Source organism: Dipteris shenzhenensis, chromosome 13, assembly GCF_047967505.1.
Source record: "Dipteris shenzhenensis isolate YYH24624 ecotype China chromosome 13, Dip_SZ_1.0, whole genome shotgun sequence".
Taxonomy (NCBI): Eukaryota; Viridiplantae; Streptophyta; class Polypodiopsida; order Gleicheniales; family Dipteridaceae; genus Dipteris; species Dipteris shenzhenensis.
Window position 1 is genome coordinate 19,717,770 of NC_141608.1, and position 26,528 is coordinate 19,744,297.

A 26,528-nucleotide genomic window follows, 5' to 3' on the forward strand; every position below is an offset into this window, starting at 1 on the left:
GTATATTCATTTTCCTCGAGTTTCAGATATTAGTATAAGTCCCGAGTATGAACCCTGCTTAGTGGCCCCACCCATTCAAGTTTTCCCATTGTATCTGCTCTTTTCGGCTTCATAGATCCTTCCATCTCTCGAAGACTTTAATAATCTACACTCTCCTCCTGCCGCCTGATTGTGATTGTGAAAGTACACTTCCACATTAAAGTACAAACTACTAAAAAGGAAGTGATTGTGAAAGTGGACACCAAAGCAAGTAAGTCTGATATTCAAGCAAGTTTAAAGGCAAACAGAAAGTGTATGCAAAGTTATCTCCCAGATACTATGGCCCTTTCAAGATTACAAAAAGAATAAATGAGGTTGCATACAGGTTAGCATTGCCAGAGCATTGGAGGATTCACAATGCATTCCATGTGAGTCTTCTAAAGAAATTCCAGGGACCAGAGCCTACAGAACCAATATCAGAGGATCCACCAAAAGTGGATGAGCTGAAGGAGATCCTTCAACTAGAGCAAATTGTGTATCATACTGTACGCAAAGGCCCTCAGGGTATCTTGTAAAATTCAAGAACTACACGGCATTAGATGCCAAGTGGATGGACGAAGACATGTTGTCCGATCATCCACACCTTTTGGATGTTTACAAGGAAGCTTTTCAGTTGAGGTCAACTGAATAGAAGCCGAGCGGATGTCATCACAATGTAAATATCCTAAGTCAAAGTACAGTTGACCATTTATTTGATCATAATTAAAGAGTTTTATGTGTTAATTATGGTCAAAGAATTCTTTTAATGGTCAAAGGATTGACTACGGTCAAAGATACTTGACTCTAGTCAAGTAAACCTGACTTCGATCGAGGAGACTTGGTTTGTTACCAAGAGGGTTAACTGCGGTTAACCAGAGAACCATAGAGCTGACTACGGTCAGAGAGTGTTGACTTCGGTCAACAAGACTTAGCATGCACCAAGAGGGTTAACACCGGTTGGAGAGTTGTGCCAACTTCGGTTGGAGAGACTTGGCTATAATTAAGACGCCTCGACCCTTGGTCAAAGCTCCTTAATTATAATCAAGAGTATTGACTCCGGTCAACCAGAGAATAAATATATATATTTATATTTGTTAGGTGTGCACATGTGTTCAGTGGGGACACCCACCGTGACTAGCATTAGTCCACAGTGTGTTATTTGCATGCAAAGCGCTAACAATTAATGGGTGCCATGGTGGTGCGCTTTAATTAATTGTTGCAAGTACTAGGAAGAGTTATTTTCCTAAGCACTACGGGAGCCTAACAAGCATCTAGGAGGCGGTTCGTGTGACCAAGTACTTTGAAGACTCCAATATATTTGTATCTCCCCCCTTCTCCTCCATTTTTTTTGGTGCCATTTTTTTTGTATCATCTGGAGATAGATACACATTTTTTGCACCAGGACTAGACACACCGTCCATAACTTTTTTGAAGAAACGGTTGGCCGGACCATTTTGAGACCGCCACCGTTATGCTTATTGTACTAGTTATCTTTAGTCTCATAGGCCTTCAAGGTCTCCTGAAGACTTTAATAAAATTTCTTTCTTTCTTTCTTTCTCTCTCTCCCATTTGCCGTCACCGGCGCTCAACCTCCCTCTCCGTATCTCCGTACAACTCAGCCTCCCCATCCGTACCTCTGTACAGTCGCTCAACCTCTCCTTCTGTACCTCCGTACAACCATCCGCTCAACATGTCTGTATAGCTCGTACCGTACAACCTGTCCGTACCTTGGTCGTACATCCGTCCGTACCACATCTTAGAGTCGTACTTCCGTACCTCCCCTCGTCAAAACCTCTCCATTCCTCCCATCCATACCTAGCTCTAGCCCTAGACCTAGTCCTAGTCCTCCCTAGCCCCGAGTTGGGCCTAACCCACAACCCGGAGGTTAGGTTAAGCTAGGGGGTTCAACACACAACCAATTATGGACTAGCCTACCCTCTCCTCTAAGTCCCCCTCAACTCCTCAACTCCTTCAACATCCATCAGGACTCGATACTCTACAGTTGCAACCATGACACCCTCTCCATATGCACGGAATTACCAACAAGAAGGCTCAAAACGACAGGATCAAAAGTTTTATATGCAGCAAGCAGTGAGAGAGCTACGATTGGAGCTGGAGAAGCTGTAAAATCTTGTAAGGATTACCCCCCTACCCTGCAGCTAGTCTCTACAGTCAAAGATCTTGTTCACATTGAAGTACAAACTGCTAAGAAGGAAGTGATTGTGAAAGTGGACAACAAAGCAAGTAAGTCTGATATTCAAGTAGAGATTAAAGAACACGAAGCTAGATGTGATAATGCGTTGAAGATTAGAATAGGGGGACTCCCAAAAGATTGGTGCAAAGAGGAGGACTCATATAGTCAAATATTGACAAAGATCGAAGCAAGCTTGCCCAACATTGAATGGGTGAATGATGATGAGCAAGATGATGACAACTCCAAGCTAGCTTCTATTTTGCACTATAGAGGTCATGCAATCCTTACTCTGAAGTCAAAAGATATGCGGCTCAAGCTTCTTCGACAATCTCACAAGTTGAACGGCACCAAAGTATGGATAGCAGAGGAGCTTACACAAGCTCAACTCAAGATTAAAGCAGCTAAATTAGCTTAAGGGCTGCCAGAAAGGATGGAAAATGGGCAGTTTACCACCGTGAAAGGCGTAGCACTCATTAAAGAGTTTAAATCAAAACCAAAAGACTCTCAATCTTAAATTGATGTATGGTTGTTTACTCTTCCAGATTATCATGTTGGTACTCTAAATAATATGGGTTGCTTTTTGCACTCCATGGAAGCTGCCATGTGCCCTCCTCCCTAAAGCAGATGTACTAGAGGGTTTCTTGATGTCCCATAGACCTTTTGGTCTCCAATGGACGTTAATAGACTCTCTCTCTCTCTCTCTCTCTCTCTCTCTCTCTCTCTCTCTCTCTCTCTCTCTCTCTCTCTCTCTGCCTCCACCCTGTGGATGTACATATGAGATGGTTTGTAGACGCCGCAGGATCTTGTTACATAGGGGACGTACTCGTCGCTTCATCTCCAGACGATCCAGGATGATGGCAGCTTTCGGAGGAGACTTACTCATGGAGATCTCACCCCACCAGCCGCTCACCTCACCTTTGCTCAGATTTGTACTCTCATAGCAGGAGGCAGAGTCGATGGACAGGATTTCCAGTATTATTTTGGTTCTCAGACTCCGTGACACCTGGACTTGTATCTTTGCATTGGCATATTGTACTCATCCCCCCATTTTGCACCCACGGGCGGTTTCCTTGCATCTAGTTTACTTTGCATTTAGGCTCAGATTTGACATTATGTACTTGCATTGTATTGCGTAGCACTTAGATGATATTCGACGATGCCTCTTCTTTGTGGCACGTTGATTTTGTGCTATCTTGTATGCAGAGTTCTTGATGTCCCATGGGCCCATTTTGGCCTTTAGTGGACAATAATACACTTTCTTTCTTTCTCTCTCTCTCTCTCTCTCTCTCTCTCTCTCTCTCTCTCTCTCTCTCTCTCTCTCTCTCTCTCTCTCTCTCTCTCTCTCTCTCTCACCCGCAGCGTTCGCAACGCATCCGCAACACCCACGCGGGATGGCTCAGCACCTCGCCGACTTGCCAGCCTTCGCTTGTACCGCGACCTACCCGCCCTCGCCTCGCCTGTATTTACGTCGAGTAGCACCTCGTTGCTTGGTGCACATAAGCTTTGCCCACCTTGGTCACGACCTACATTGCTCATCGTTAGTGCTAATCGACTAGCAGGACAATCAGCTTGATTGGCTCTCATGCTAATCGACTAGCAACCATTGACAATCAGCCCGACTAGCAGCCATTGACAATCAGCCATTAGTCACGACCTGCATTGCATTGTTCTCATCGTCAACTAGCAGGACAATCAGCTCGACTTCATTGCATGGCTCTCAACAACCATTGACAATCAGCTCGACTAGCCTCACCGCCATTGACAATCAGCCAGCTCAACTCATACTCATTGATAGTCTGCTGCCTGGTGCACGCTGCTCTCGCCCTGGACCTTCCACTTGACCTGCGCAACCTCCACGTCGCTAGCCCTCACATTGCCATTGACAATCAGCCCCCACATCGCCTTTGACAATCAGCTCAAGAACAGCCCACCTGCCTTTGCCATCGACAACCAGCTCGACATTGCACTGCACCTCTCCAGCAAAGTTGATCATCTACATACACACAGAACACAAGAAAGTTTCTTCTTTCTTTATTTCTAAACAGAGTGCATACTCTTCCTTAGGGGCTAAGCACATGGGAAGAAATAGGATGGGAATGGGAAAAGGTGGTCCCAAGTGGTCCCATGCATATTTCTATCCTATTCCCATCCCACCATGTGCTAACAAAAAAAGAACTACGGATGGTTTAGGAGGAAGAGGACACATGGCATCACTTCATGTGTTTAAGAGGTGGGGACCTTGTGGGGACAAGGACACATGTCATCCTTCCATGTTTTTGAATCCCTAAAAAAGGGGAACCCATTCTGGCTGCCAGGGTCTAGAGGCCATGGTCCAGGATGGGAGCAAAAGTGGCTAGTCCCATTCTGAATCCATCCTAGACCACTTGGTGTAGGATGGGAGTAATGATGACGAAAATATTCCCATCCTAAACCCATGCTAGCCCCATCCATGTGCTAAGGCCCTTAGATTAGTGGAAGTGGGCTGCCTTTTTTCCAAGAAACATGGGGTCCTTTCAGACTCCTTTCAAGTTGAACAAACATCCAGGCCTAAATACTCTTTTTGGGAAAGTGTTTGGCACCAAGAACAGCAAGAAGATAGACATGCTCATGAATATGTTCATCGAATTACAAGCTGAGAATTTCCAGCTCCAAAAAACTGTCATGCAACTCCAAAGAAGAGTGGATACCCTGGAGAATACAGTGGATAGTGGATGCCAACAGATGCAAAAGTTCATGCAAGCCAAACCTATTGAACGAGATGCAAAGGATGTGCAAGAAGGGAAGAAGTGGATTGACATAGTCTCCAAGAAAGATGCCAATGCAGAACATGTTGTAGATCCATCGAAATCAACCCAAGTACGACCACGTCCCCCAACCCCAAAGCAAGAAGATGTCCAGGATGTCCGGGAACAGAGAGAAAGAGATAAGAGGTCTCAGAACATTGTCATCCGTGGTCTACCGGAGATGGATAAGGAAACCCCTCTGGCTCTAGCCAAAGAGGTGACTGAATTCTTTTCAGAACACTTTGCGATGCCTGAAGTGACTGTATATGCAGCCCACTGCGTAGGGAAAACACAAGAAGACAAGCCCAATAAAAGGGCTATTGTGTGCACTATAGCAGATCCACAGAAAAGGGAGATTATCTTGGATAGCAATAAAGTGTATCTCAAAGGCACACCTTTCTATGTCAGTGAAGACCATACCCCCAAACAGCAGGAAGTGCGAAGAAAACAATACACGGAAAGACTAATGAGACAAGGAAAGCTGCCCCAAACACAAGATGGGGATCAAAATGCAAAATAGGAATTCGTGGCCCATGGGAAACACAAATGCTTACAAGTCATGTTTTGGAATTGCAGAGGTTTCCCTTGGCATAAAGGGATAAGCATAAATGCCTTCATTCACGATGCAAACATCATCTTTTTAGGACAGACCTGGGAAAGTGAAACATGCAGGATCCCGGAGATACCTGGGTATGTGGTACACTCTATATACCAAAGGCAAGTGGGGAAAAGAGGACACGGAGGTGTTGCATGCCTAATACAGGAACATATGGCAAAAAAAGTCAGCCTCCATAAAATGGACAAATACAAAAGATACATGTGGCTGAAAATAGAGTCTAGCAAATGCCTCGTCTTTCTTGCAGGTTGCTACATACCGCACAATGAGTCACCCTTCTACCACAAACACGGAGTGGACCCTAGTGATGCGTTTGAAGCAATATGTTTCGATGTGGCTGAATTCAGAGAAAAGGGTCAAGTCATAGTGATGGGGGACCTTAATGCAAGAATTGGTCAAATACAGTTTCAGCCCATCACACATGATGAAATGGATGAAGAATCAGTCATAGAAGCGGACACCATGTGGCAGAGAGCATCCGAGGATGACACCATCAACACACAAGGCAGAGCACTCAGATGCATGATTAATGGACTGCACATGCCAGTCTTGAATGGAATGCAATTATTCCCCAACACCCACAAAATGACGTGTCTTTCAGCCAACGGAGGACAGAGTGTGCTAGATTATGCCTTGGTACATGTGGACACTATACCCATTATCAAAAGCTTCAACATAGGGATGACATATCCGGAATCGGACCATCTCCCAATATGGATAGATCTTGACATACACCTTCAACATAAGGAGCAGAAATTTTCAGCACATGCAGGAGGTTTCAAAGTGGACCCCGACAAACATACCAAGTTTATGCAGACACTCTCAATGCAAAGCTGAGCACAATAACCAACCCCACATGGACAGCCTTGCAGGAAGCAATACTTACCTCAGCCACACAAACATTTGGAGCAGCAAATGCAAGAAAAAAGAAACAGCTCAAAGGGTTACCACACAAGAAATGGTATGACGAGGAATGTAAACAACTGGAGAAGACATACAATGCCCTCACAAGGAAAAAGAAAAGAATATATATTTTGGAAAGAGAGAAATCTGATTTGATCACTTTCATAAAAAATCCAAGAAAGGGCTGGAAACAAGTGAAAGGCAGACGAAAACAGGTCATCGGGGATATATCAGATGCAACCATGCTCGATTATGTTACCAAGTTGTACAATCATGCACATGCTACTGAAATGGGGAAGGAGGATCTATCGGTCACATGCACTAGTCCTTTGAGCTTTGAAGACATTGAAGTTGGACTAAAGAAGATGGCTAATGGCAAAGCATCAGATCACATGAAGATACAGGCTGAATTTGTGAAATGGACCGGAGACCGAGCAAGAACATGGCTCTCACTCATCCTAACACATGCCCTACACCATGGTTTTACTCAAGAATGGCAAGAAAATTGGGTCCAGCCTTTACACAAAGGTGGAGACAAAAATTCAGTCACAAATTACAGAACTATAATAGTCAGCTCTACATTGGCCAAGCTCTTCAGTACAGTGCTTGAAATGAAAATCAACTCTTGGGAAGAAGAGGCACAGAAAAGAGCCAGCGGACAAGCAGGCTTTTGCAAGGAGCACAGGACAGCCGACCATCTTATTACCTTGAGAGTCCTCATGGATGAATGCAGACTGAGAGGACGCACTCTATTTTGTTGTTTTGTGGATTTCAAGAAAGCATTTGACACAGTTCCAAGAGGAGGATTATGGAAGAGAATGCAAGAAATAGGAGTCCCTTTGGCCTTAAGAGTAGGCATCTCTCGCATCTATAAAAAGGTATTATGCCGACTCAAACAAACACAGGGTATGTCCGATGCGTTTGAGAGTAATATGGGAGTGAAGCAAGGCTGCCCTCTATCGCCTACTTTATTTGGAATATGCATTGACCAACTGGAGGAACTCATCAATGAATCTGCAGCAAAGGAAGGGTTGCAAGGACCGCAACTGGGGCTTCAGACAGTGCTATTGTTGCTATACGCAGATGATGTCGTTCTTTTTGCATACGATCCAGAATCTGTGCATAAACTTTTACAAGTGCTTAAGACTTTTTGTAGGGAAAGTGGGCTGCAAGTAAATGTCGGGAAAACAAAGATGATGGCAATCTGTACCAATCGGCCAAAAAATCCCCTTGAGATCACCTTTGATGGACAGATTATTGAGTACGTCAGCACCTTCAAATACTTAGGGGTTGATATCCCGGCAGATCACAGATGGTGGCAATGTATACACAGAAGGATGGACACTGGCTGGGGGAAGTACTACCAGTTTGAGAATGATTGCAGGCACACCGACACCAAGAATTGGAAAATTCGAAATGTATTGTTTGATGCATATGTAGTGCAGACAGTATTATATGGAGTGGAAGTATGGGGAGGCAGCATTTCAGCCTCTACATGGAATGATATTGAGAAAATGCAAAAAGCTTTCTTAAGGCGACACCTTGGTGTCAAACCCACTACTCCATACTCAGTACTTCTGTTGGAAACGGGAAGGAGACCGATTGAATTTCATGCATTGATCAGAGTTATGCAATACCTAATAGAGGTACAGCAAATGCAACCTGATAGGCTGCCTCATAGAGCATGGAAGGCCAGCACAAAGCTTCAAAAGAACTACAAAAGTAAGATCATCTGCACAGGATGGGCAACCGACATAAGAAAATGTTTGAACAAATGGAAAGTGGAAGCATATTTGACCATGCTGCCTGCAAAGATCAACATGCAAGATTTTCAACTGTCTTTACTGAGCACTTTACAAAATCACTGGCTGACAAGTGAAAAGAGGGTAAAGCTGGAATATTATCAAGACAACAAAAATCCCACATGTTGGTCTACATACATGTCCATAGAGACATATGCTCAGCCTTATATTAGCACACCTATCCCCCTTCTATATCGCAGGAACATAGCCAGGTTCCGTACCAGATCTCATACATTTGCCATTGAGCAGGGAGCTTGGATACACCAACCCAAACATGCTAGAGTTTGTACCCTTTGTGACATGCAGATAGTTGAGACGGAGGCACATGTAGCTCTACAGTGCCCCCGTTATGCACATATTAGGGAGGACTACCAGCAGATACTGGAGGACTCTGCTCAGTTCACATCAATTCTCTGATCCGGCAGCTTTGGGATCTTTTGTCACTCGTCTTTTTACTTGTCGTCAAGAACTCATAAACTCTTGACCCCTCTCCTTGAGGAGACTCTTTTTACATTATATTGAGACGGGTCCCATGGATCGTTTTTGGCCCCCTGAGGACGCTAATAAATTCTACTTCTACTTCTCTCCCCCCTTCTCAAGTTTGAAGAGTGTTCCTGATGATGAAGAAAAGATGGCCGTCTTTTTGAAGAGCATGCATGGCATTTCTTGCTTTGAGCACACTGTTGAGATCCTTTGTCTTGCCTCTACCACGTTTGATGATATGGTGGCCCTCCTCATTGAGAAGGATCGTCGCAATAAGGAAGCCGCTCTTGCCTCTCCTATTGATCATGCATTTGCTTCCACAAGCAAATGGAAGACCAAAAAGAACATTATTTGCAGGTTTTGAAAAGGAAAGGACACATTGAAGCCCATTGCTTCAAGAAGAAAGCACAAGAACAAGAGAAGCATCATGCCAATCTTCTAGCTGAAGACAAAGCTGAACTTGAAGAGCCCCCAGAGGAGATACATGTAGCTACAGTAGTACTTCCACTCACACTTTCAGGATCCGCAAACCAAGGGATTGTTGTTTGACTCCTTGGTCCGTCCAACGGGGATGTACGGCAGCCCTTGTTAGGGACCGGATCTATCAGATATAGAGTGGTCTCGTGTGGAGCAGCTACAGGTTCTCATGCTATCACGGATGATCTGCGGTAAGCCATCCGTAGCCACCAAATTATTCAAGCTGAGTTTGGGTCATCCCCACTACCACTGGATGCAACATTTCAGGTTATCACCTACCTATATTTGGTCACGCAGTACGGGGATTGCACTCGTAGGCGCAGCAGAGTACCATCGCTAGCATTGACCTCTTCTATGGCACTATCAGCAACAGGTGACCAGAGATGTTGGTATGCATGCAGCACAGAGAGATGGCTTAAGTGAATTGGACTCAACATAGACAAACTCCCTCCCTTCCAATATAGCATAGACGTGTCATTCTCTCCTCTCTTGTCACACGAGGTCAACCAAATCATCCGCGAGGGTCTTTTACAGCTACACACATTCCGTACCTAGTTGGAACCAAGCGAGCTTCCAGTGAAGCTCAACTTTTACAAGATCATTGTTTACGCATCACAGAGGAGGGTTTCATTGACCCACCAGGATATACGGAGACTTTAATAATCTCTCTCTCTCTCTCTCTCTCTCTCTCTCTCTCTCTCTCTCTCTCATGTGGAAAGCTTCATATTCTTATGCTTTCATGAATGATTCCCAATAGGCCCTCAATCCCACATCTTATAGTCCTAGTTGAGGTCAGAGCATCCCTACAACTCGATGCAATGTTTTGGATGATCACTTACCTCTACCGCATCAGAGAATATGGCTCTTCTACCACAGGGCAACATCAACTTCCTTGCCTTGTCCTCATCTATGGCACTGGCCGTAGAGGGTAACCAAAGGTGTTAATATGCGTGTATTTGCAAATGGTTTGAGAGCTTGGGACTCCATATAGACAAGTTACCTCCCTTCCAGTACAACATTGAGGCTCCCTCCATCTCACTTAATCACGATGTAAACGAGGTCATCCAAGAGGATCTCTTACAGTTACACATTTAGTACCGTGAAAGCTCCCTATCAAGTCCACCTTTTACAGAGACTATTGCATGCAGATCTCATCACACGCCCGAGGGCTTCATTGATCAACCAAGATATACACGAATCCACCTCCTCCACTCCTTAAGGATATCAATCGGACAATTTTGCATTTCATCACACCACCTCCATATTAAGAGCGGCCGAGCGGAGGTATAATGTCATGTGCACGGATTGGTATCTGACGTGTACTAGGTACACAGGACTAGCTCAGGTTAGCCTGGGAAGGCTTAGAGCTAGGCAGGCTTGATTCTCGGGTTAAGTGGCAAGGGTACGAACTATTTATAGGTCTTTGCTATTTTTGGCGCTGGGGCCCAAGTCTATAAAAGGGGCCCAGGGGGTTCAGTTCTCAGTGTGCAGTTGGGAGCAAGTTTCGTTCCCAGGTGCCAGGTCTGTTCTTGGATTGAGTCGCGCACGCGCGCCTGCATCTTAGCGTAGCCCAAGGCCCAGTGGCAGATCCAGGGCTTCACAGCGCCACCTGGTGGTATGGGACACCAGGCTGGTTTGGATCTGATTGGGAGTTCGTGCCAGTAGCTCAGCTCGTGGCTCGGAGGGGACATCTCCTGATTTGGGAACACATCCCGTAGATGTCATGGTTGGGTGGTGAGCAACCTGCTCAGTTTCTCACGTGGTGTGTGTTTGTTTTGCAGATCAGAGGTTTCAAGAGTGCAGAGATGTGTCATATAACTAGAGAGGGTCGCATCTACACTCTATGTAACCACCAGGAGATCGAGTCAAAGCAGCTCTTAGCTCTCAGATGCCCCACATACTAGAGATTAGAAGTCGTTAGCACTGCCTCTTCAGGGATGAGTACAGACCCCTATCCAATCTCCTTTCCTACCCATATCAGAGATGCTTGGCAACCTTCATCCATGAGGCCATCCCGACATAGGGAATCTTAGCTCCAGACACGTAGGCGTCCTTAGGCTATGCAATCAGACTCCTCTCAAAGCATGAGCACTGAGTTCTTCCAATCAGATAGTAGAGATTGTACCAATCAACGGGACCTTCAAAGACGGCAAACACGAGGACCCGAGCCAAAGATTTGACAGACTCCCAACGGACTGAGGCACAAATCACATTTGGGAACCTTTCCTCTATGCTCGCTAGGCTGGAGGCGTGACAATAATACTTGTTCGTTGCAAGGCTACGGCCAAGAGACCGTAGTAAGGGCCACGCACACCAATAGGCACCAGCACTCTATCACAGATTTTATGCGACCACAGCAACCTCACTCAGCAACGCCCCCTTCTCGAGGTTGACGCCTTGCCTCGAAGAGCCTCTTCTCTATGTATTGATGTCATTATATTGATTTTTATGGTTATGATCATGATTATGGGTTTTTCTTTTTTGTACTCAACATGGGTGTTGATGCCCCATAACGGTTCCACCCGTCACATCATTGTATCAAGTTTCTTTTAGTCTTATAGACCTTTGGTCTTTCGAAGACTTATAATAAATTTTCTTTCTTTCTTTCTCCATACACTTTTTTTTGTCAATCTCCCCACACACACACATACGCATACGTATTTGCATATATGTGTGTGTGTGTATGTATGTATGTATGTATGTATGGTATGGTATAGTATACACAACATACATACACAAATATTTGCATGTGTATGTGTGTATAAGTGTGCACGTACACACACACACACACACACACACACACACATGCATATATTTGTGTATGTATGTATGTGTGTGTATAGTATGCATGAGTGTGCACGTACACACACACACACACACTTTTTTTTTCGTGAAACTAAAAACATTATATTATGAAACAACCATTTTACAACAAGGCAGGGCTCCAGAAAAGAGCCAATGCCCTATCCATCAAAAACATTAAAAGAAAAGCTCAATGCAAGAGACATCCAAATCCTCCTCATGCGGGTCTAGCGTGTGGGTAGAAAATTCCTTATGGGCCTCTTAACGTGAGTGATGCAGTTCCTAGAATGGCACAAACAAGAGCAAACAAACTAAGCTATGGCCAGCACGCGCACACACAAACACACACACACACACACACAAACAAACACAAAAGAAGGGAAGGAGAGGGAAGGGTAAAAAGGCACAACAAAGTTAGAAATGCTAAATTCGTTCTTCAAACAGAGTGACGGATTTACCCTCTTAATTCAGCAGGACTTGATGGAACTTGAGCATTGCAAAAGTGAACCTGCAAAAAGGAACAACACAGTCTCTCTGAAGTTTCAAGAACCTAAACATTCAGGAAGCATTTTTTTGCACTAGAAGCTCAGCTCATGTACTAGGGCTTATCTGCGCAAAGGGTTTCTTTTCTTTTGTCCATGTGAGGGGAAAGGGATTTCATTTAACCAAATGCATTACCGTGATTTATCGTCAGAACTGCCTATCGATCTTTTGACAGAGGGGAAGGGATTTCAATGTTATGATTCAAGCATTTGTATATCAAATGGCATTAACCTGATCTGTTGTCAAGACTGGCTGTCCCTCTATACGATGCAAACGAAATTTGAACACTGTAAATCCGGAAATCCCCTTCTCTGCCCAAAATTCCTTCACCTGGAATCAAATAATCAAATGTCATAACTCCACATTCGAAGCCTTGTAGAAAAACTAAGAAAAATGATTATTGCTAACAAGGAAAAGCAAGTAAGATTCTAAGTTACTTGAGGCTTTATGAAGTTGAGATAAAAACTCGAGTACCAATTCCTTTATGCTTGCAATTAGATGAAAAATGTACATGAATGACTTGACATGTGCAGTACGCCTTAGCCTAAAGGAGGAGAGTTCTATAGCCTACCAAGCAGTAGATAATGAAAGGAATAAATCCAAGGTCATGAAAACCTTTAAATTTGGAAATTCTGAAACATTGTCGATGTTGTTCAGAAAACTTGAACTATTGGAGGTTAGTTATTTGGGATCAGAATACTGAGGAATGTTCCCATGAGTTCTCTTCCTATAGGATGTTCCTACCATTTCGGCTCTTGTCCAAGAATTTTACCCATTTATATGACATCCTACCTCTTATGTCTATTGGCACCTCCTGTACCATCCCCATATGTCTAATACTGATTTGCCACATTTGAAACTTGCTGAAAGCCTAGCCGTCCATGATTGTTCCTCTTCCCCCTTTAGTCATTCTTATGATTCCTCTCCCCCCATACCACTGACTGCTTTCAAGAGAGAGATCAAGGTGACGCAAATGCAAGTCACATCCTTTTCACATGTGGACCTGAGCATTATGGAGGAGACCTAGAGAGGACCACTCCGCCACCGCTAATGCATCATGCATATCAATGCACAGAATAGGTTTGTCAATTCTTCCCTTAAACACACAATCCACTCCTCATTAGAAGGAATAAAGAGGCTTTGCTAGGAAGGAGGATGAGACCAAATGCCCTAGCAAGGTCAAGTATATACTACACCAGTACATGCCGGGTTGTACCACATCTCAATCCCATATATATGCAGTATTGGATATGTGCAACATACGAAATGATTTATGTATAATGGATTTCACAAAGGGACGGGATCCTAGGAATACACATGCTGCCCATATGGCCTTAGTGTGGTGGTCACAGCTTATCAATTTCACAATCGTCCCCCTTATGCAAGCAGCCAATCACTCACACTTATCTTTTTGCCTTGCCCTATCTTGAGTCTTGACCAATACAAATTTTCTCCCCTAGTCACCTCCTACTCATTCTACCACCATTTGAATGACCACTCACTAGATCACTTATATGTCAACTATATGTATACAGTCTCGAGCATAGACAACATAGATGCCAAAAGTCCACATCGCTGCAAAGCACCAATTCCCTTGCACAACCAAGCATGGGAATTTCACCCAAAGGATCTATTAGAATGGTTGATACAATGAAGAGAACAACACACTTCAAAGACGTTGACACTTGAAGAGCAAACAAGGTCAGACATACCATAAAAGAATATTGATGCTTACTGCAGCAAAAGAAATTATTTGCTGAAGATAACAATCTTTTTGGTGAGGTAAACAATTTCACTTGGGATCCTCAACAAAATAGGGGAGAAGGATCAACAGCAAGAAGAACAGTCACTAATGCCCAAAACCCTGCCAAAAAATGATGGTGAAAGACAGAAACCACCTAAGTAAGCAGCAGAAGAGGATACCATCTCAGAAAAGCTTGACCAACGTAGTCTATATTATGATAGTGAGTAGTCTATATTATGATAGTGAGTCAAAAAATGAAGTACTTTTGGATGAGCAGCAATGACACCAAAGAAAAGGGACAGAGTTCCTCAGTGGACCTTGAAGACACTTGAAGTTGAGAATCTATCTGAGAACAGCTCAAAGAGAGGTCACCAGATCAGCAGAGAGGGAGATAAATAGAGCCCTCAAATGCAGAAATTTGGATACGAATGAGCCTAAGACTTTCAAGGAAGCACACAAATCAGACAAGTGGTTGGATGTTATGCAAACTGAATAAATTCCATTATGAAAAATAATACTTGGAAACTTGTGGACCTACCAACAGGTAAAAATGTTGTTGTATGCAAATGGGTTTACACGATGAAGTACAAAGCAGCTGGAAACATGTGCAAGTACAAAGCAAGGTGTGGTGCAAAAGGTTATTCCCAAGTAGAAGGGATAGTGTACTTTGAAACCTTTGCACCTGAAGCATTTACTGTGAGAGGGTAATTGCTTTAACAACACAACACAGTTGGAAGCTTCATCAAATGGATGTTCAGTCAATGTTCTTAAATGGTGACTTACAAGAAGTGTATATGGAACAGCCAGCAGGATTTGTGAATCAAGGACAAGAAAACAAGGTGTGCAGGACGATGAAATTATTATATGATCTCAAACAAGCACCAAGGTCTTGGTATTCCAAGAGTGATGGTTTCTTTGGAGGCATAAAAATGAAGAAAATGAAATGTGATCAGAGTCTCTATATGCTTAGATACCAAGGCAGCTTTGTGGTGGTGGTGCTTTATGTGAATGATTTGATCATAACAAGAAATAATGAAAAGCTGATTACAGCTGCAAATAGGGAAGCTTGAACAAAGATTTTAAATGTTAGATCTAGGTTTACTGCATTATTTATTGGGTATAGACATGAAGCGAAAAGAAGACAGCATCTTTGTTTCACCGAAGGTATGCAATAGAGCTACTAAAAAGTCCAAAAATGGAAGATTGCAAACCTACAGCCACACCTATGGAAGTAGGCTAAAAGAGTATAGCAGATGATGATGATGATGGAGATGGGATCCTACTATTTATAGGCATCTTATCGGAAGTCTATTTATCTGACTCCATCAGACCAGATATCTCATATGCACTGGTAGTAAGAAGTCAACAAATGCCTCAGCCAAAAGCTATTCATTGGAAAGCTGCAAGGAGAATTCTGAGGTATGCAAAAACACCTTGCATATGGGATTGTTCTATGGAAAATTTCAGGATGTAATGCTTGAGCGCGCATGTGACTCAGACTGGGCAGGGGATGCACAAACCAAGAGGCCAGCTATAGGTTATTGTTTTACTCTTGGAACAGCCATGGTATATCGGTGTAGCAATAGCATCGTCATCTACACAGGAAGAGTATATGGCAGCCACAGCATGAGTTTGTGGGAGCATATGGCTTTGCAGATATTTGTTGATTTGGATGTCAGCAAAAGAGCCATATTCAGATTCTTTGTTAGAATTGTATTATATTGACAAAGAATCCAATGTTCTACGCCCGTACCAAACACATTGATATTCAGGATCAATTCTTTAGGAAAAACGAGCAGGAAGGACTAGTAGAGATGATATATTGTCCTACACAAGACAAACCAACAGATACCCTCGCAAAGGCTCTACAAGAGAGAGATTTACAAGGCAATGAGAAGCATTGGGACTCACAGAAGGGGGGAATTGAAGGATAATGACTACATATCTTTGCAAATTTATTGCATATCATTTACATTATTCTACATTCACAGCATGATTTCTCATGATTCTCAGTTGTAATGGTATACCTTTGAAAGGGTGATTCAATAGCCCTTTCAAAAAGCTTTAATTTAATATCCATAGTGTATCTTGTATTATTAGGACTGATATGGCCCCTACTACCAAACGTCACTAGGATATGCATCCTAGATTAGGTTTTCATATCAGCTCATTATAAAAGGCTGAATGTACCCTAATTTGTAAACTCTAGCATTTGCACTCTTGGATTCAATTGCACTCTTTCATCATGACTCATGTTCGTTCATTTTTTAAGGTTTTTGTGTTCTAAGATCCTCCATCTTCATGGGGAATTCCATGCTAGCATAGTTTACAGAAACACCGTTTCGGTGGCCCCGAAACGGAACGCCATTTCCGTGCCGTTTCCAAAAACGGAAACAGCATTTCAGGGTTCCAGTTTTTTGCCCCAAATTTTGGCTAACCTACGCCGCACCAGCCGATGCCGTTTCTTGCTCTTCCGCTCCCGCATGCAGCTCCTGGACCCTCTTAGCTCTCTCACAGCTCACTCACCTCTCCTCTCAGCCTCTCCTCTCAGCCCTCACCTTTCCTCTCAACCCTCTCACCCTACTCTCAGCCTCTCCTCTCAGCCGCACCTCTCCTCTCAGCCCTCTCACAGCTCACTCACCTCTCCTCTCAGCCTCTCCTCTCAGCCCTCACCTTTCCTCTCAACCCTCTCACCCTACTCTCAGCCTCTCCTCTCAGCCCTCTCCTCTCCTCCTTGCTCTCCTCATCCCTTTCCCTCTTTTCTCCTCCTTGCTCTCCTCTCCAACCTCTCCTTCTTGCTCTCCTCTCCTCTCCTTCTTGCCCTCTCCTCTCCTCCTTGCTCTCCTCAACCCTTGCCCTCTTCTCCTTGCTCTCCTCAGTCCTCAGCATGGCTCGGACTTCGGATGCATTGTGGAAACATGTAGAGAAATTCGGGAGTTATGAGTGGTCTGGTGGTTCTCAGAAGTGGAAATGCAAATTCTGTGGAATGGAGAAAACGGGAAGTGTCACCTGTGTGAAGGACCATCTTGCCCATGTGCCAAGCAAAGACGTAGGGCCATGCCCCTATGTTCCTCAAGATGTTAAGGAGAGCCTTGAAGAATGGAGGCGAAACGTTTGGGTGTTCCCAAAGATTCAAGTTCTGTGGAGCCAGCGAATGAGGAGGAAGGTAGTTCAAGTCAAGCATTGGGGGCAGTAAAGAGGAGCATAGATACAGTCACAGAGTGGCCATTCCTCTATGTGAGCTATGCATGCAAAGAGGACTCCTTTGCCAAAGGATGTATCACGAGCCACTCCTCCACTACCTAGAAATTCTGTACAAAGGGCCAACATCCAATCTCAGTTTCAAAAGCAGGCAACGGTAGAGGCAACTAGGGAGCTCAACCGATTGTTCATGTAGTGTGCCATTCCCTTTCATGTGGCCAAGACGAACCAATGGAGGAAGGCCATAAGAGCCATCCGCAGCATTGGATGCGAGTGGGAAGGCCCTTCATCTGAAGCTCTACAAGTACGTGAGCTCAAGTGAGAAAGAGCATGCATAGACGTGCAGCTAGAGCCCTTGAAGGAAACATGGAAGAAGTATGGCTGCACTATATTGTGTGATAGATGGTCAGATGTACGCAGACGAAGTACAATATTCTAGTGTCTTGCACTATGTTTCTGAAAGCCATTGATGCCTCCCTCCCATGTCTCATAGTTACCGGTTTATTTATTTGGGGTCATATATGGGAGGCAATCATGCAAATAGGACATGAGAATGATGTGCATGTAGTAAGAGACAATGGGAGCAATTGCAAGTCTATGGGCCCTATGCTAGAGGACGAGTTTTCACGTATTGTGTGAACCCCTTGTGCATCACATTGCCTCGACTTATTGATCGAGAACATAGGTGAAATACAATGGGTTGATTCTATCTTTTGCACTACACGAAGCAAGGTAAAATTTGTGAAGAAGAGGCCAGAAGTTTTGAGCATGTTTCGGGCCTAAAGCAATCTTGAGCTACTGCAACCTGCAACCACCAGATTTGCTTATATGTTTATTGTGCTTGAGAGACTCCTGCAAGTTCGCAGGGAGTTGGTACGCACTGTGTACTCAGATGAGTGGATGTAGTGGGATGACAACGAGAGCCCTAATGCAAGAGCTTTTATGCGTGCGGTCATGAGAGAGGACTAGTGGGTAGAGGTTGAGGGTTTATTTGATCAAAACTCTCAATACGATCTACACAATCTTGCGCATTACAGACATGGAGGGGAGCACTCTTGGGCTTTTATATAAGTACATGGATAAGATTGGAGAGTCTCTCAACAAGCAACAATACTTGAGAGGAGAGCAGTAAGTCTTCGTATGTTTTTCCTTATATGTAAATTTTTATTTCACTGGAGTCTTGACTCTTGAGTCTTCATGCTATACATTGGTCTTGACTCTTGAATATTGTTTTTTGTCCATGGTTTGTTCTCTAACGGATTGAGCAGATCAGGGCTATATGGAATAAGCGATGGGATTGGTTTCACAGACCCATTCATGCAGTAGCAAATGTATTGCAACCTCTATGGCGAAATGAGGAGCAATATGAGAACACAGAGCTTGATGACGGCTTCATGACATACATCAGGGTAGTGATCCATGGTGATGTATACATGCAAAGCCGTATACAAAATGATCTTTTGGCCTTCCGCAACCGTACAGGGAGCTTTGGTCAAGAGAAGGCAAAGCTTCGAGAGACTAAGCTACAGCTTGTCTCATGGTAGAAGAAGTATAGGCATTGTGGTCCCACACTGGTAATTTACTACCCATAGACTTAAGTTCCAACTACATGCATGATGCATATCATGCAACATAGTATAGAGTGAGTTACAACTTACATTCTACTTCATTCTAATTTCTAAATCCTAAATTCTAATTCTGTGTGCAGAAACGCATTGCCGTTAGAGTGCTCTCTCAGGATTGCAGTTCCAATCCATGTGAGAGGAATTGGAGCACTTGGACACTCGTCCATACAAAGAAGAGAAAAAACTTGAGTACTTGTCAGCTAGAGAGGTTGGTATTTTGTCATTGCAAGCTCCAGCTCCTTGAAAGGAATGCCAAGAATCCGGAGCCTTCTCAGGTGAATGTGGACAAGATTGACATTGAGATGGTGAAGTTCATTCCAAATATCCCACCAGAAGAGCGCAATATGTACTCCTTACTTTATGAGGAGTTGAAATCATCGAACCGTACCACTCGCTCTTTCATCCACATTCAAAGACAAAGATCAAGAGCCATGTCCATCACTTTCAACTTCAGCAAGGCCAGAGGAGCGGATCCTCTCTTATCTTAATCTGAGCCTGACACTTCGGAGTCAGGAGATAGATGACAGCATGGATGCTGATGATGTTGAGGAGTGATTCATGGAGCATGCATGATGCTTGTCAAATTTTTGGATCTGATATATCATATGGATCATGTGCTATATTAGTGGCTACAGCATAGACTATAGTACTTATTTTAAGGATTTTGTCATGTCAGATGTGACATGGATCATCCACACCCTGTGGAGGTACAAAATCAACCGGTGGCTGAATCGGGGCATGTGGATCAGGAAGAGGTTGCTGTAAATTCTGATTTTCAGGAGAGAACCAAATGCTATAGGAAGCATCCCCTCAAACACATCATTTGAAGAAGATGGAATCTGAAATTCAGCATGTGCATGTGCTGAATTTTCAAAGAATATAACATCTCTACTAACAAAAATCTTGCGTGTAGCAAGATTGTAGAGACGATAGCCTTTGCTTTGTGAACTATATCTCACAAAAATGCATTTAAGTGCCTTATCTGACAACTTGTGTCGAAACTCCACAGGCACGTGGGCATATGCAACACAACCAAAAACTTTGGTGATTGTCTTCAAAGCCTTTGTGGGAGCCCGATTCAAAATATAGTTGGCACACAAAGGCCTTCAAGCTAAAACTTGTGAGGCAACTTCTTACTTATAAGCATGCATCTATTCAACTCCATGGCAATGTGATTCTTCCACTTAACTTTGCCATTCTGTTATGGTGTAAGCCTCACTATAAGTTGATGCGTGATACCTTTCTCCTTCAAAAATGCCTCAAACTCATGAGACATATACTCCCCCCTCGATCTGTGCGAAGTGTCTGCACCTTGAGTCCTGTCTCATTCTCAATCATAGCCACAAAGTTTTTGAAATGCATAAACACTTCTGATTTTGCCTTGAGACCATAGACCTAAGTGTAGTTGGTAAAGTTACCTATGAATGTAACAAAATAAAGATAACCCCCAAAAGCAAGTGTCCTCATGGAACCGCAGACATCACTATGAATAAGCTGTAATTTCCGTGTAGCTTTCACTGCACCATCCTTCTTGAAAGGAACTCTATGCATCTTGCCAAGGATGCAACCTTCACATGCATGAGCAAGAGGCAACTTTAAAGAAGGCAATGCATCAACCATCTCAAGCCTCTAAAGTGTCATTAAGCTGCCATAGCTCATGTGTCCATACCTGGCATGCCATAACTCCACATTCTACATCGCAGCATTAGGAGTGCTCACTGAATGTGCAAGATCGGATCCTTTCTCATATAAATCAAGCTGAAAAAGACCCTGATACAAAGTGCCAGACAACATCACAACAAAGTCAAAGCTCAAGCGGCTTGTGACAAGTACCGGGTCCACTTGATGTTTTTTAGCACATGTATATCTTTAAGCCACGTGGGTGCTTTTCATGCTTGGTTTTAAAAAGCATGGGTCTGCTTTTGTGCTTTTGGGAGCATGCTCTTTGATATAGAGTTTGTGTGTTTGAAAAGCAGAGTGCTTTTTGTGTTTTTGCAAAAGCTTAAGCATGGAAAGCCTATATAGTCAGGGCCTTAGGTGAGCATCGAGCCCATTGGTGCAAATGAAGATTAGAGCACATCCACTGAGGGCATTCCAAAAGAAAGAGTGCTCTTCCTGGCTTGTGAGTCAAGGACGTCGTATGCGTGTGTGTAGGTGCAATGCTCACAAGACGACGCTTAAAGATGTGTGTGTGTGTCTATGTGTGTGTGTGTGTGTATATATATATATATATATTAATCCCATGTTTTTTATGTTTATGCTTATTCTATTATTATAAATATAAATAAATTAAAATTTATATTTATATATATATATATATATGTATGTATTTGTTAATAAATTATGATAAACACACACACATGTCCCTTTCTATGTTGGTTAAAGTCGCCTTAAAGGACTACAAAGTGTTGCAATTACCCTCTTTAAAGAAACTCAACCTTGTAACCTCTAACTATTCCTTGCTATTCTAACCTAGCACCACTAATCACTATGCATGCCACTGCCCAAGTACATGTTGTAATGCATGCTTCCCCTCTTTTTTATCCCACTCGTTTTAATGTAGCGTGTGCAGCTTTGCCGAAGTTTGAATTCTTGAAAGTTATAAGTTATTGTGAAATTTAAAGATGTATGTACTATCTTTCAACTTTGTAATGTATGACATGTAATAATAATAACTAAATTGAAAACGGACACGAACAATGTTTCGGAGTTTCGGCCACTGGAAGAAACGGAGTTTCGGTTTTAATGTTTGAGTATCGATGGGTGATAAGTGAGAACGAGCATGCATCGCTCCAAGCATCAACAAATGCAATTGCATATCAAACAAATTGCCATTTTAAAGATTTGCATCGTGAAAGAATTGCATTTTAAGTGGATTGCATTATAATTTTATATTGTGGAGCATGTAATAAAAAACACATCTGGTTGCATTACTTGATAGACTTGCATCTTGTTGCCTTTCATACTCTCAAGATGGAGCTCAAAGTGTAAAGGCCTAGAAGCTTGAAATTTTGCCGAGAATGCATAAGATCCTTCTAAAATGCAATTTATTTAAAATGCAAATCTTTTAAAATGAGAGCCTTTTATATATATATATATCTATGTACATATATATGTACATAGATATATATATATATATGTACATATACATATATATGTATATATATATACATATATATATATATATATATATATATATATATATGTATATATATATACATATATATATATGTATATGTATATGCATATGTATATGTATATGTATATATATATATATATATATATATATGTGTGTGTGTATATATATATATACACATGTACATAAATATGTATACATATACATGTACACATATACATATAGATATATCGATGTACATATAGATATATCTACATATATCTATGTACATACTATTATGGATAAATTTGACTAATGAAAAGACAAATATGTGTGTGTGCTTATTTGTGTAGCAATAGTATAATAAAATATGATGTGCATAGGGCCCAGGGTTTAGGTGACAGGGCATGACCATGTGCCATCCTTCCACGTAAGAGGACCCATAAGGTGTGTTGTACATAATTCATGGTAGTAATATTATAAAATGTTAAGCTGGCATGGCTCCATCATGTGCCACCTCTCCACCTAGGCGGTCCCATGCCTGCATTTAGTAAGATATGACCCAAAGTCTATGGGAGAAGTAATATAAAGAAGGCGGAGATGGATATTATATTGGATTCTCATGTGGAGGAGATATAGAAGGTCTAAGAGTACAAGTTAAATAATGAGGAAAGTAGAATGAGGTGACAAGATTCCTTGTGACAACCCTCCACTTGTCCTCCTAGATGTTTAAACGTATTATAAAATTTGGAAGAGACCAAGAAAGTATCATAGACTTCGAATATGGGAGTTAATATATGTGGAAAAATGTGGCCAATCGTTATCGCACACAATTGAGAGTGCGTGCATGTGGGAGGATGCATTTATTGGGAGAGACTCTCTCTCTTGGCTATAAAAGGAGGGGGCTATTCCTTGATGAGACACGCTCATTCTTTGTAAAGCCACCTAGCTAGTATTTTGATTTCTCCCTTCCCTTCCTTTCAAATAAAGCATGATCCTCTTTTCTTGAAGTCTGCATCTTTACATTGCTCCTCCAATCATCTACATGCTCTTCTCTACCCTTTCTCTCTCCCCTTGTACCATAGTCTCGCTCTTTATTCCCTCCCCTTTTAGTCTCTTTTTCCCACTCAGGTTAACGCTTCTTCCCTCACGTTTCCTATTCCTCTATGGCCCTTGAGCGTCGCCATACGTATTCTCTAGTCTCTTATCTTGATTTCTTTTTCGGCTACTAGAAATAGTGTGACTGCTGGGATCGAAATCTCCATGGCTAGTAGGTAAAATCAGTGACTCTTACGACTGGGTGCAGCTCTACGTCTCTTCAGTGTACAGTTTTTTACTTTTGCACCTTCAAACTGCGTGTCTTCTCGGTCTCTATGGTTACAAAATCTTCCTATTTCTACAAAACATATGTGCTCTCTCTGAGTTTATAGGCGTACATCCACGCGTCTACCGTATACATCCGCGCATATCGCGAACAGATCACGACGATTTTCAGAACTCTTACGCCTTCTGATCGCGGACAGTTTTTTTGGGATTCTGTAAAACTGTAACAGATCTCGCATCCCTCCTCTCTTCTCTTCTTCTCTCTCTTTCTCTTTCTCTTCTCTTTCTCTGTTTCTCTCCTCTCTTTTTATTAAAGAGTGGGATTTGAACCCAAGACCTCCCCCTTTATAATCACTTCCTATGCTCTACTCATATCTCCTACTAGATCACAGATTCTGAACTTTTTCAAGTTCATTTCACGGACGCCACCACACGAGGAGAGTGGATATTTATGTCACTTCTCAACGAGATTAAGAATTTGGTGCCTGATTCTACGCACCTTACGGCTCCTAATGAGCGAGATCTCTTTCTTTATCTTCATGTCGATCCACAACAACTGATCGTACAGTGCATTGCTCAAGGAGACGACGGATGGGATGATACACCGTGAATGATTCAAGGTGAAGAACTAATGATACGCTGGGAGGACTTTAATTTCAATTCTACTCATTGTACGGTGATCGAGCTACTTGCTGCTTCGGAGGTAGTTAAAAGGATGTCCTTCGAAGTGTGGGATGCTCTCCAAGCTTGGAAAAGATTTGGCGCATCTGCTTATTAATTCTTGTGGATAAGCTCATCTTGAATGGTTTATTCTCAATCTCACTACAAAGGTTTCAAGGACTGGGCTATGGTTGGTAATGTTTCGACCAAGGAATCCATTTGTACCTAATCAACCTTTTGTGCCTCATTTTGAGCTTCAAGTTGTAATTCTTTTTTATCTAAATGTAAACTATCAACAAAGGATTGCAAGTTTATTTGGTGCTGAACGTTTAGCTCAAGTATTGAATTCTCCCCATCCTCTCCTTCTACCTATCTTGGACTACCGAGAAACTTGGGATGTCCGGATTTTAGTCTTGGTGTGATGACATCTTAGATTCTTCAATTTTATGGAGCTTACAAACCTTCGACCAAGGCTGTTGGCGTGGGTGTAAAGTTGACTTCACCGGGTGGTGAGGAGTATTGTTATAGCAAGTCTGTACCTGCAAGTACATGCAACCAAGCTGAGTACTCGGCACTCATTTTTGCGCTACAAAAGACACAAGAACATCACGTCAAGTAACTTGAGGTGCAAGGAGATTCTCAACTAGTATGTGAACAAGTTAGTGGAAGGTGGAAGTTGCAAAGCAAAGACTTGGTTTCACGACATCAACAAGCATTGAAACTTTACAACCAATTTGAAGATGTAAAAATTCGGCATATCCCTCGAGCTCAAAATTTAGTTGCTGATTTCTTGGCACGTGAAGCTTGTATTTCAATCACGCATGATGCAAGTGAAAGCACCACCCCAACAAAGCCACAAGCCACGAAGGAGGGTGATCATTTGTAAGAAATGCAAAGGTTGTTGTCATCATGAAACTAAGTGTTGGACATATTTGATACGAGTTAACCGACTTCAGAAGATCATCAGGAAGGTCCTCAAGGACATTGCTCAAAAGAAGAATGCCAGACCGCACATCTCTTAAAGAAATAGCATGGCGATTACAAGAACTGAAAGAAGCTGAAGATGATGTGTAAGCTCTCCAACTGTTGACATTTATGATGACATTTTTGTTTGCCTTGATGAACAACCTCATGTAGCGCCGTGTCTCTAACCCTCGCTTGTAAAGATGGATGCAATGTCATGCCTCGATCAATAAGAATTGGCCCTTTCAAGATTGTCTATGAGCTATTCTATGCTAAAAATTCTTCCCGTACAGTATTTCATAATACACCAGTCACACCCTACCCTGCCTATGTATTCTTTGTGTATGTATCTTCACCTGATTTTTAGTTCAAGCTTCTCCTTTCCATTGTTTGCCAATAGATAAGCCTCATTTCATCTCTCTGTTCCATTTTCCAAGCATGGCAGACATTCATGTGTTCTGTGAACGGGTTGAAGAAAATCCAAGTGAGTATCTTATGGCCTTTAAGCGCTGTTGTATTTCGCTCAACTTTCTTACTGAAGATAGATGATTGTTGATTCTTCTCACATTCTTAGATGATTTTTCCAAGGTGTGGTACAAGAGGCAGACTGATGAAGTTTAAGAAAGCTGGCCCTGTTTAACTACAGCATTGGTCGAGTATTTCAGTAAAGAAGAGAAGCCCAAAAATATTCATCTGTTGATAGCGAGGTTGAGGCAAGAAGACGAGACAGCGCGTCGATATGTGGATCGAGCAGCTGGGCTCTTGGATTGCCTAGTAGCTATGCATCTAGATAATGAGGGGTTTGTTGCCAAAATGACTCAGTATGTGTTAAGTCATATGGTGTCTGGTTCAATTGATGAGTTTCGTCTCAAGTTCAAGTGAAAGGACCCGAAGACCATGGAGCATACAAAAGCAATTGCAATGAAGTTTGATAGAATGTCTAGTGATTTAGTCATCATTCCTCCTTTCCCTTTTGCAACGATAGTCAAGGTGTCTCATGGTGAATCCATCTTAACAAAACCTCTTCCTTTCCCATCTTCTCCCCCTCCTCTGGAATATTTTCCCCTACCCCTATTGGTGTATCTCCAACTCCTGATATTGTGAAGATTATTCATGAGCTCCGCATTGAATTGATGGAATTAAAAAGTAAGACTACTACTGCTCCACATGATAAGTCTCAGTTGGTTTGTCACGGTTGCAATCAAAAGAAGCACTACCGCTCGCAGTGTCCAAATGTTCCTCAAGTGCATCTCATGGACACTTCCAGATCAGTTAC

At 42.6% G+C, this 26,528-nt stretch overlaps 1 protein-coding gene and 1 pseudogene across 1 annotated transcript in view; one reads left to right on the plus strand and one right to left on the minus strand.

Moving 5' to 3' along the window:
• Positions 1 to 26,528, minus strand: part of SUVH4 (histone-lysine N-methyltransferase, H3 lysine-9 specific SUVH4-like protein) — a 72,547-nt gene that overhangs the window by 27,495 nt on the left and 18,524 nt on the right. The window contains exons 8-9 of the mRNA XM_087383360.1: positions 12,853 to 12,951; positions 12,537 to 12,586 (exon numbers count right to left, since the gene is read on the minus strand). Coding sequence (XP_087239486.1) covers positions 12,537 to 12,586; positions 12,853 to 12,951 — 149 coding nt within the window. The remainder of the gene's footprint in view (positions 1 to 12,536; positions 12,587 to 12,852; positions 12,952 to 26,528) is intronic.
• On the plus strand, positions 17,253 to 19,831 carry LOC147895134 (uncharacterized; annotated as a pseudogene).